The 12,895-nt window shown below is 37.0% G+C and overlaps 1 protein-coding gene across 1 annotated transcript; it reads left to right on the top strand.

The window, feature by feature from the left end:
- Nucleotides 1-328: 328 nt before the first annotated feature.
- On the top strand, nucleotides 329-3,389 carry LOC129725588 (esterase B1-like). The gene is made up of 5 exons (XM_055681591.1): nucleotides 329-1,186; nucleotides 1,251-1,378; nucleotides 2,134-2,270; nucleotides 2,337-2,928; nucleotides 2,988-3,389. Exons 1-5 carry the CDS (start codon nucleotides 599-601, stop codon nucleotides 3,289-3,291), a joined length of 1,749 nt encoding a protein of 582 aa, XP_055537566.1. The 5' UTR covers nucleotides 329-598; the 3' UTR covers nucleotides 3,292-3,389.
- The last annotated feature ends 9,506 nt before the right edge of the window (nucleotides 3,390-12,895 follow it).

The following is a 12,895-nucleotide window of genomic DNA, read 5'->3' on the forward strand; positions in this document are numbered from 1 at the left end:
CGTAATACGAATACAACTGGTCTCTCAGCTGCGCTTATGTATCTTTAACAAGCCCCATACTGGCCACCACACTGCAATGATCGTGCCGAATCGTACCGTTCGGTTTGGGTAAAACGGAAAATTGCAATTTCTTTCTTTCCAGCTTAAGGTCATTGTTGCATTATCGTAAGAAAATCCGCAAAACCAATACATTTAGACGACTCAAACCGCAGACTTCGTCTGAAAACTGAAGGTCACGTACCGACAAAGCGCAAACAAGATTTTCATTCACCCCAACTGCCCAACCAGAAATTCCACCCGAGCGTCGTCGTCGGTCGCGCAGAGCAAAACATCAACATTCAACATATACCTAGTCTGGGCGGCGGCGGCGAGGAACCTCGTAAAATAAAACTCATTTTCGTTTCCTCCTCCGAGTCGAGCGAACGAACATAGGAAAAACGTGTGCAAGCGATTCAAACTTGTTTTGCGCGGCGCGTCTGCCTTTGCAAACATCGTCGTCGTCGTTGTCATCAAAACGCGTGTATCCAGCGACCAGCAGTGACCTCGGTGTTAAATTTGTTATTAATGGTCAATAATGAGTAGTTAATAACAATTGAAAATGTTTGAATTCGTGCTAACTGTGATGAAGGTTGCGTTCGGAACCGTTGCTTTCGTCATCAACGCAAAGTTCCTCAAGCTGTGGCCTCCGACCGATCGTCCGGTAGTGACAGTGCGCCAAGGGAAACTGCGTGGAGTAACGGCAACGCTACCAAATGGATCACGTTACCATTACTTTAAGGGTGTTCCGTATGCTCAACATCCGGTAGGAGAATTGCGCTTCAAGCCTCCGGTTCCGTTGGATGCATTCTCAACGCCTGTTCTCGAGTGTTTAGTAGATCGAAGTGATTGCGTTCATGAAGATCTGTTTACAAAACGTGTCGTCGGTTCGGAAAAAGGCTTGTACATGAATATATACACACCCGATTTTACTGTTCCAGTTGCTGACGAGAAAGGAAAATTTCCTGTTATGGTGTTCATACATGGTGGAGGCTTTTTAGCAGGCTCCGGAAGCAGTATCGTCTACAATCCGATTTACCTGGTTCAGGAGGGCGTGATCGTGATCGCCATGAACTATCGTCTGGGACCGTTTGGATTTCTTAGCCTGCCGGAGGCTGGCATTGCCGGCAATGCTGGGCTTAAGGATCAAGTAATGATTTGCCCTTTTTAAAAACGTTTTCACTGTGCGTTTTTGACTCGATAATGTTTTGCAGTTGTTAGTTCTCAAATGGATAAAGGAAAACATCGCACAGTTTGGTGGCGACTCCGGCAACGTGACGTTATTTGGCGAGAGCGCTGGCAGTATTTCCGCATATCTACATTATCTCTCACCAAACTCGAGGTAGGTAAACGAAATTTATTGGATTTAGGTAAACAGTGCTTATTGGATTACGATATTATGAGATAACGAAGCTGGACAGATGTTGCCACTTAACAGAGTGGGTTGGATATTATAATTTCGATGCTCACTGTATCAGTTAGTAGGGGTAATAACAAAATTCAGCATGTCATGCTGTTAGCGCTGCAAAAGTCAGTCCAACTTGACAAATATCTTAAACGATGAATGTGAATGAGACATCATTCAACCTTTTCGTCGTTTTCATTTAGAATGACTGCGGCGCTGGTCAATTTGGAATTTTATTCAACACCGTTTTAGGATGAATATCAGACGATAATTTTAAAAACACGACCGATATTGGTTATTGGAATATAGAGCACACCCTGACTGACATTGTGAACATACGTAAATAGTCATAGAAGTTAAGGTTGTAAATTGTCATCTAAATAGAGGAGAGTGTTTTGATGGGCATTTGTAATAGTTTAGATTTTTCATCGGCATTTGTAATAGTTTAGATTTTTCATCGACGTTTTATTTTCATAACTATATAATATAAATTTAATGTAGGCGTTTTTCGCATCATTGAATTGGCAGGACCGTCTCAGAATGATCAATTACTTTTCAGGTGTTAAATGATATAAAACTGAGAGCTCCCAGTACTATTTGGTTCCAAGATGGCAATCGGAAATTTTCGGCCTATTAGGCGTCCACGAAAGATCGTATATACTAATGATTAATGTTTGCTCATTCATTCACAGAAAATACTTTCACCGAGTCATTTGTCAGAGTGGCATTCCCAGCAGTGAAACGTTTTTCCAATCATCGGGCAGTGAGAAAGCGCGAAAATTAGCCGAGATTGCCGGTTACACCGGGGACTCCGATGCGGAAGCATTGCGTAATGTCGTAAACAAATTCGCCGAAAGGTGCTTTCCTCGCTGACGCTTGCTCTGTATACTTTCAGAAACATTGCTGAGAGCACCGGCATCGGTTTTGGTTAAAAACCAACACAAGGTGCTGACCAGCGAGGAAAAACGGATGGGTGTGAAATTTGCTTTCATGCCGGTAATCGAAGATCAGCACAGTGAGGATAGCATAATCACTCAAACTCCCGAGGAGATCATGAAATCGTTCGACACGCTGGATATGCCAATCATCGATGGGTGCAACAGTGGCGAAGGTATTCTATCGCTCTACCTGATGAGTAGTCGAATTCATTTGGGCAATAGTGAGCCGGAACGATTCGTTCCCCAGCTGTTGGGCTCATCGGAGAAGCTGGATCGCGTCGAGGTAGGAAAACACATTCGGCAGTTCTACTTCGGTGATCGGCCGGTGTCAAAGGACACTTGCGATCAAATTTGTGATGTTATGGCAGATAATTATTTCATCACCAACTCATTAATCAGCGCTGAATGGATAGCAAAGTATCAGCCTAGAGTACCCCATTATCACTATAGGTTCACGTTCGATGGACGGTTTAGCTTTGCGAAGCGACTGTTCAATCAGATCCAGGCCAAGGGTGCCTGTCATGGAGATGATGTGTTCTACATATTCAGGTTGTTTTGATTAGCTGATTACCTAATGATTTATTAAACAATTTGCGTTGTACTTTTAGCCCTGTCTTTTTACCAACACTTCAAGCTAGTAGTGCCGAATGTCAAGTACGTAACGCTTTCGTGAAGCTTTGGAGCAATTTCGCAAAGTTTGGGGATCCTACGCCCAACGATAGTACGGCTGAAGATAGCGAGCGTCTAGGCGTCAAGTGGAATCCAATAGCTAAAATAAGCAAACAATCTGAAGAATTCAATTTAGACTGCTTGGAAATTGATACCAATCCAAGAATGATCAGGAATCCGTATCCGGAACGAATAAAACTTTGGAGAGAACTGTTGCAAAGATATAGGAGAGGGTTCCTGTGACGTATTTATGTATACATACGTGATCGTTTTAGGGCATGTGGTAGGGTTGAATGTTGTTTTGATGGTCAACTGAATAAATGAAATTATATGATTTATTAGTTTGAATGGCTATTAATAAATATATAAATTATGCACAAACCTGGATGTGCTTTAGTTTTAATATCTTCGGGTATTCCTGTATTACTTTAAATTTAACTGTTGATTTGGCACAAAAAAAATGGAGGTTTTCACACAGAACTAAAAAAATATGAGGTAACAGATTCACTTAAAAGTTGACTGAAACCAAGGCGAACCGTGATAGGTGTTCCGGTTGTTTCGGTCATATTCAGAATACGATTTATTCAAATCATGTCCTCTGACTTTTTTGGAGACATTGTGATGGAGTTTCACGTAATAACAAACAAAAAAGAATCCATTATTAAGAATAAATTATCCCTCCTAAAATTGTACAGGATGTTCAGTAAGTTCGAATACAACCTATCATCGTTGTGTAGGTACGCATCATGTGCATTCTGTGTGTTAGTATTGCTGTTAGCTTCAGCCTCATATATAGGCTAACCGACGCACATGGTCGCGTCGCGACTTGCTGACATTTGTTGTTTGTTCACCGCGTCGGTGAAAAAGTACTGAGACGTCTTAAGAAAGTTGTTTGCGACACACAAGTCAAGAGCTATTTTCTGATAAGAAACGATTTGTCTTGCAACAATCGCACAATATCCAAAATGATCGGCTGTGGGCCCCGATGTTGGCCGACCCCGTCTCAAAAAATATCGAGAGGGAAGCTCCCACTGGTGTTTATCGAGAAAAATGTACAGCACCCAATGCTTGCTGTAGCCTGATGAAACTAAATAGGCGCTTTAAGTTTGATATCATTCATTACTTGCATTACTTACTTACTTGAACGATTGAATGGCAAAGCATGACAAAAAGTAACACCAGCCGAATACTAGGATAACTAGATTCAATTCAGTATCACTGCAAAGGGTGAGAGTGAGTGCACACTTAGCTTCACTTCTGGTGTATTCCAAGCATTTAATATGAGATTTCAGAGCTCTGATATTCGTACATGCTGGCCAAGCCTAGCGAACATAAAGTGAGCACTGTAGATCAATTCAAAAAGCTTACTTTACAAATCTGGAACGATTTCTTTTTTGAAAAACGCCTCAAATTTGTCATATACCACAAGGGGAAGTGCTTCCAGGTATTATGTCTTGAAGGTTTTCAATGAACACTGCTTCAATAGAAAATGATGTAGGAAAGAATATCTTGTATTTTCATTTTTTAACACATTTTTAATGTGTATCCGAACTCGTTGAACACCCTGTACGTTTGATGATGAATGGCTATAAAAACATGTAAATACTAAAGTACTGCATGAGGTTAGCAAGTTTATGTGAGTTATGGTTTATAACTAATTTCTGTATGTTTTCAGGCTACATCAAATGATGATTAAATGATATATTGAGCACTTTCGAATATCAATATTTTTCTACCAATTTCCAATGACATTCCAATGGGCACTTCTTACTCTATTTTTATGGTCTATTTGATATCCATTCATTCCTCAAAACGGCATTTATGTTTTTGAACTTTTCCTTTGACATATCGATTTATATGGATAACTTTCTCTTACGAACATTCGATGATTTTTCTATAACTTCATACATGGCTTATAGCAGCAGCGCCGTTAACACTCGTGTGCGAATGTCAAGCATTTGTAAATGAGGTCGTGCCCAAACAACGTTGTAATATTTCGATCATTTTTCATTACTATTTTTTTTAATAATAACTTAGTAAATTTTTGAACGTTCAATAGCATGTTTCTACGTTTTGAACTGTAGATGTTACTAATAATTGAAAGAAAGGATTTAGTATTGATAAAAAATCGACCAAATTATTATTTTCGAATTGTCAGTTCATTTTCATTATGAAAGTGCTTTTGATTTCAAGAATAATTTTTTATAAAATTTTAGTGATGCCGCCATCATATATTATCATAAACACCCTAAAAAATTGAAAACTATCCTACTTTAAACAGTTTACCAGATCCCATCTATTGTTTTTAATATCAAGACGATATTTTTTATAATCAAGATCAGTTGAAACATTTAAGAATATTGCCAGGACGAATATCCCAAATTTTGATGCGTTGATAATAATCTCTTTTGTTATATTCGTATGAAAAATTCTATTAAATTGAAATACTTAGAGTCATATATTTTTCATTTTCATTTTTGGGTGCAGAAGGGGGCCGCAGGGCCAAGTCTCCAGAGGAGAGATTTAGATTTGGCATCGCAGCATAGTAACCCGAGAGGTCAAATAAATTCTGCGTTGGAATGCCGTATAGTAAGACAAGATTGAATATAGGGGATAGTCGATGGGAACAGTGATAGTAGTTGCAGAAAGGTGCATGAAAAAAAAATTAGATATAGATGAAGAAATAGATGTATCTGTGGTTGATTGTAATAAATTTTATCCATTTGTAATATATGTTAGCTATATAATATTTGTCTCGTATGCCGGTCTGCGTCCAGGGTCTCTCAAGGAAGCCCCTCCCAACCGCACATATATTTAAATATTTTTATTCATTAAAACTCTCGTCAGATGAAACATTTAATAAATAGTAATAACAATAATAACCGTATTTGTTTGTTTTACATACCTGAGCTGTGCTTCAATCTATTACTCACCCTGTTTTATGTTTGTTACCTTAAATCATTTTTTCATTGACCTTTGTTTGATCATATTCCTCAGGGTAATTGCTTGATTCTTCGTTCGTTCTAATTCTTGATTTTTGTCGTATTTGAAAAAAAGAAAGGAAATTGGATTAATAATTTGATTGGAACAATGAAAATTGATGTAAATAAATCTGAATTCCTGCCGCGCATATATCTAACTACTGGTTGAGCGTTGGCTTTGAGAAAGTTGGTAACGCAATCTTTTGATTACTATGCCAAATTCCTTTACTGAGCCCTCTCTGCACCCCAGTAGAAAGCATGTCTTAGTAGTCACAATAGCCAATTAAAACTGCTTAATCCGTAAAAGACGAAATCAATTAATCTGACCTTTCATCAAAGAGTTAAATGACTCAAACATTCCACCCAATCATTGTCATTAACATTCAACTTCGTCTTATTACGGCCGTTGCAAAGAAAGAATCTAATGAGCTTCATAGTTAAAAGTCTATTCATTCTAATCATTTCACTATGGTCATGCAGTATGTCATTAGGTTAAGTTTTATTGCCTCCTTATTTTGATTACTACCGAAAAGCCCATCAAAGTCTTTCAAAGAACGTTTGAGGTGTTTTGCAACTAGCATCTGGCCTTTTTAGACTGGATATATCTTGTATAATACATAAACGAAAAGAGTATGTTAGTTCGCGAATTTAAACCAGATATTACTAATTGCAAAACCGTCAAGCCCCTCAACCTAGGAGAGGGATTAAATTGAAATACTTAGAGTTGCTTTAAAAATAAAATAAAAATTCGGAAGAAATGCCACGTGATTTGTTTTTCAACTCCTGCTTTCTCGTATTAATAGGACAGAGGTTTTCCGTAAAAAAATTCATTCGCCCGAACGATGTTTTTGAATTTTGAAAAATGATTTATTTTTTTGTGAGTTGTAACTATTGGAAACTATTTGAAATTGTTCACTTTTCCTTAGTTTTTCGATAAAATTAAGCACAAAAGGGGTTTTATTTCTATAAATTCCTGAGATTTCTGTACATATGCTTCGGTAAACTTGTAGATCAGTTAATTTCATGTATTGTACAAAAATTTCATGAATTAATAAAATTAAACTCTTTTTATTCATAATTTTGTCGAAAAATGTATGAAATGTAAACAATTTCAGACGACTTTCATGGTGTATCAAATATAGTATATCTCCACTATTTTTCAGAATAAAGTACAATAATTGTTCTCTCAAATGGTGCCAAAAGATAATTATAATGTGCCCCAAACCGAAATATTAGTATCTAAAAAAAGGCCTATTTTAAAAATAGAAACGTTAATAACTCTTCAGCTGTACAACATATCGATAAGGTTTATGCATCAAAAGTTGCGTCTTTTGAAGCTCTTAGAGTCATTCAAAAACAACTTCGTTATTGAATTTGAATCTTAACCCAGTTACGTAGAATTTCTCTAAATCGGTAAGGAAGTAAGCACCAAATCAACTACTAAAAAAAAAATTCACAATTTTTGTTTGCACCTAAAATTCACAATTTTTGTTTGCACCTAAATAAAGGACTAACTATAAGAAACAACCTTTTAGAAGAAACTGTGGCTCTAAGCCCACAAAATCGCATCAAAAAGCTCATGTCCGCCTGTACCATTGTGCATTGTTACCTCTTAAGCTGAGTTTGGACCTACCAAACTCGGGGAAACTTGTTTTTGCATCAAAATACATGAAAAAATCATATATAGTAGCCACGGCAAAAAAATTTGTTGCACTGTGTTACCTATTAGTAGGATCGTAGCGTTAGCCCCGAAATCGTTCCGTACACTAAAAATTTGGCAGCGAAGTCTGTATATAATAAACAGAAGGTTTAGTTTAAAGTTCCGAATCGGGATTTAGCACAGAGGCTTCACTTTTGCTTGCGGTTTTAGTTCAAACAACTGATCCCGATTTAATTGTTTTGCGGCTTGTATTTATTGGGAATGATGTAGCATTGAAAAATACATATTTTACCCCATCGCGTCAAACGCAAATTCAGTGCGTCATATAATTTTTTCTCCACAAATCTTCTCCGTTCAGAAACTGCTGACGTAAATGGTGAAAAAAGGTGAAAAGATAGAGGTAAAATGGTGAATATAGGCGCAAAGATAGGGTGCTTAGACAACAAGTATATCATTCATTACAGGGTTTGTGAAAACAATAACAGACCTTATAGAATTGGTTGTAATCTCATAGGTGATTGAGATTTTTCTAAATTTGCAATACTTTTCAACTAAAATTTAGATTGTTTAGGAAGAATTACTATAGACGAATAAATTTGTCGAAAAAAAACCCTGATATCTGGAATATATTGATGATATGAGTATTAATGCAAGCGAAATTTTGATCCTAGTTCGTGCCATGTTGATCGTGGATCGCATCATTCAGGATCTTAGTTCGTCCTAATAAAAACCTAAATTAATCCACCTAGTGGTGCAGAAACCTTTGTTATACTAACTATTACTTTATACATATTAGGCCAGTCAACTACAAATCGTATACCAACGTAAGTCCCATTTCAATAGTGAATGAAATGAATTTAAAAGATAGTTTTCAGAACGTAAACCAAAGACGATCATTGAATTAAAGCTTGACGTGGTTTTCGCAAATAATATGAATGTTAGCACTGGAGTACATGAGTCTTATTTTTTCGATCACTAACCAATTTTTAAATGCTGGCTAGTTTTTGAGATAATCGAACGTGGGGAAACAGTAATAGATGCTGATTTCACACTAGAATAGCAAGCATGTATGTTAGTTTAATGCGGTTCTACTTATTCGCTTTATTTTCAGAAATCACAGGACCTAGATTTATGAATCAACATCAAGTTTTTTTTACGAATTGAAGCAAGCTTCTACAAACCTGCTCTCGAAATATAGTTCAGAATTATACAGGAAAAAAATATACCTATCGATGAAAGTTGTCAATTTAATTCTATCTCAAATGCATTATCTGAAAATGAAGGCTCTCCACGATCTTTAAGAATTTTGGATTTTAAGAGTGTAGGCGAGAACATTATTCTTTTCGAAGGCCTAGGCTGTATGGAAAAATCTGGAATAGAGACTTTTAAAATCTTGCTGCGATAACGAGAAGTGGAATAACATGGATACTCTGTTTGCACTTAGTCTTAAATTAGAAAGCAATATTTATATCTCACATGAGCATATTGTATCATTCATAGAGATAAGTGACTTTTCACCTGCGCACACTAGTAAACGTGTAGAGCCATGTAGAGTTGCTTCAACACTTTTACCTTAGTTTGCCGATTACGTTCATCAGCTACTTTAGATTCCTGGTCACAAATTTAAATAAGTGTTCAACTGAAAAATTTTCCAGCTGTTCAAAACGTAGCATTGCAAAAAAAATAGCGATTTTTTTGTGTTTTTCTCAACGGGTGTCACTGACACATTCGTACGTAAATAGGTCTATACATCTTTGGTAAAGCTTTTCAAAATATCTGCATCGCTAATTGTTTTACATTTGCAAACTGTGGGATCAGATTTTACTACAATGCTTGGCTTCCGAAAGCTGTAAATATTTCTTTCTCTCCGCAAATCTAGGTTCAACGTACAATTTAGTATATATTTTATAAGAAGTGAGCACGGAAGCTTTGGAAGCCAAGCAGTGGTGGGCAGCATTCCGCTAATTCGCTAATCGCTAATTCGCTAATCGCTAATTAGCGACGCTAAAATTCAGTTAGCGGTTTAGCGATTTCGCTAATTTTTGAGCTGGTTAGCGAAACTGTTAGCGTCGCTAAAATTTTGGCCTTCGAAACGCTAATCGCTAATTCGCTAAATTTTGTAGAGAAGCGACAATAGATATATTTAGAAAAACTGTGAATTGCTGAAGGCGTACGTAAATTGCTTTTTTTTCCTGTGTGGACTTATCACTGCGACCAGAGCTTAGATCTATTGAGATATTGCCCAGGTGTTTTCTGTACTTCGCACTTCATATTAGCAGTAATACTGTTGAAGCAAGTGATACGCCTATCATTCATATCAGTGCTTTTGTGTAATTATTGCCTTTTCGTTTCAAGCTTACTGCTCTACTATACCGAGCCTCTGTCCATCCTAACAATATCGCCTAGTTACAATTCCCTGGAGAGAACTTTCATATGTTACTCACACCAGTTTTATTATAATAGGGACTTGTTTTCATTAGGAGGAGAGTCAACAGGGGTACTGTAGAATCCAGATTGAAGGAAGGGTACGTGGTGGGGAGCCTGAGAATAAACCCATGCTTAAAGTCCTTTGACAACCAAATGGCCTGATTCTACTAAGATTCGAACCCACGACCACCCGCTTACCAACCTTACCTTACCTTACCTTGCGGCTACGGAGCTCCCCTAATCGTAAATTGCTTCGAAAGATGAACATACTTCACTGCGAAAAGTTACTTTTGTCAGTCCTTTTACCCTAGAATGGAGTTCCAGTTATCGTACAAGCCCCATGAGCATTTTGAAGAACAAGCTCAAGGTCTAGATTGAATTTTCGGCACACCAAGAACTTTTGTAAATTGCAATGCGCTTGAAATTTAGACAACTTTGGTTCTACTTTTTGGATTCAGATAAAAATTGGATTTTTATGAAAACATTCCAAAGAGTATCTTTTTTTAATGCAAGCTAAATAACTTTTGTTATTCTTGTTTTTACAGAATCAAGTATGAATACCGTTTCGTTAACCTCTTATTGTAAATAGCTTTAAAAAGTAATTGTTTTCGTTTGTTTTACCAAAAACCTAAATTAATCCACCTAGCGGTCAGACCCAGCCTTTCTCATTCAATTTTTTATTTGTAAGAACAGATTTACATGAACGCTTCAATCCAATAAATGTATATTCACTCTTTAGGTTCTAAAATATTGATGTTGTAATCTATACATATAAAAATGCAGTCCGGTCTGTCTGTCTGTCTGATTCATATAGGCTCGTAAACTACCGAATCGATCGACGTGAAAATTTGTATGTAGGGATTTTTGGTGCCGATAAAGGTTCCTATGATAGTTTGAGACCCCTCCCTCTTCTGGAAGGGAAATGTCCCATAGACATAAATTTCTGCACAACTCAAGTACAAACCAAGCAAATGAAATCGAATTTGGCATGTGAATGTTTTAAGGGGTAACTAATATGTCCATAATGGTTAGATGAAACACAAATTTGTGCACATCTCGAGAACTAATCAACCAAATGGAACAAAATTTGGCAGGTAAATGTTTTTAGTGGTAACAAATATGTACATAATGGTTTGACACCCGAATCCCTCTTCTATAAGGAAGGGGTCCCATAAAAATGAAACACAAATTTCGCACAGTTCAAGAACCAATCAAGAAAATACAACCAAATTTGGTATGTGAATGTTTTTAGAGGTAACAAATTTGTCCATAATGGTTTGACGCCCCTCGCTCTTCTGGAAGTACATGTTTCTTCACAAATTTCTGCACATATCGCGAAATAATCAACTAAATGGAACCATATTGGCAGGTGAATGTTTTTAGTGGTTACAAATATGTTCCTTAATCGACCTCAGACAAAATTTTGGATTGTAAGATGGCAACTTCCGGTTTCTGGAAAACAGCCAAAAATGGCCGATTTCCACCATATATAATAATATCCGGATCTAGAATAATACAGAGGAGCTAAAATCGACCACAGATAGCATTTTAAATTCTAAGATGGCGATTTTCGGTTTCTGAAAACAGCTGAAAATAACCAAATACCACCCAATATGAAATCCAAAATGGCGACTTCCGGTGTCGGAAAAACAGCGCAAACGACCAAATACCACCTAATATGGGTATTTCCGGAATCGTAATGATGCACTAGAGCCACAAATTGAAGTCGACGACAACATTTTGAATTGTAAGATGGCAACTTCCGGTTTCTGGAAAGCAGCCTGAAATGGACGATTCCCATTAAATATTAGTATTTCTGGAACCAGAAAGATGCACAGAAGCTAAAAATTGATCACAGACACACTCTTGAATTTCAAGATGGTGACTTCCGGTGTCTGGCAAACAGCCGGAAATGACCAAATACAATTCAATATGAATGTTTTCGGAACCAGAATTACGCCCAGATGACAGAAATTGATTTCACAGGCAATTTTGAAGTCCAAAATGACGACTGTCGGCTTCTGAAAAACAGTCCAAAGTGTCCAAATATCACCCAATATGAGTTTTGCTTTAACCAGTATCCTAAATACCATTTTGAAATACAAGATGGCGACTACCGGTTTGTGAAAAACAGCTTAAAATACTATCCAATATAAGTATCTCTGGAACCAGAATGATGCAAGGAGCAAACAATTGTCCTCAGGCACCATTTTGAATTGCTAAATGGCAACTTATAGGCAACAGTGGGAAATGACCGAATAATACTCAATATAGATATTTCCGTAAACGTGATGATGCATAGAAACCAAACATTGACCCTGGACACCAGTTTGAATTTAAAGACGACCACTTTAATTTTTGGAAAACAACCTAAATAACTAAATACCTCCCAATATGGGTATTTCCGGTGTCAGATTGATGCCAGAAAAACTGCTGAAAATGACCGAATACCACTCAATATAAATATATTTAGAGTTAAAGCGATGTACACAAGCCAAGCCAAGTCGAGGATGTTCGGTTAAAACCAATCATTTCAAACGAGTTGTTTTTTGACTTTGATCATATCCTATGGCCGATTGGTTAAGCATTTGCAGACTTTTAACACATCGCTAGGAATCAATGAATTTGAAACGTTCAATTAGTACGATACCACACTTAAATTATGTTAAGGCCACATATATCGATCAAAGCAGGTATAGTTTTAAATAGTCTTTGAATTTCTTTTCTTTCCATAACTTTTGAGCCACATATCAAATTGTTATGAAGTTTGTTATTTGTA

This window comes from Wyeomyia smithii, chromosome 2 (assembly GCF_029784165.1).
Source record: "Wyeomyia smithii strain HCP4-BCI-WySm-NY-G18 chromosome 2, ASM2978416v1, whole genome shotgun sequence".
In the NCBI taxonomy this organism is placed as follows: Eukaryota; Metazoa; Arthropoda; class Insecta; order Diptera; family Culicidae; genus Wyeomyia; species Wyeomyia smithii.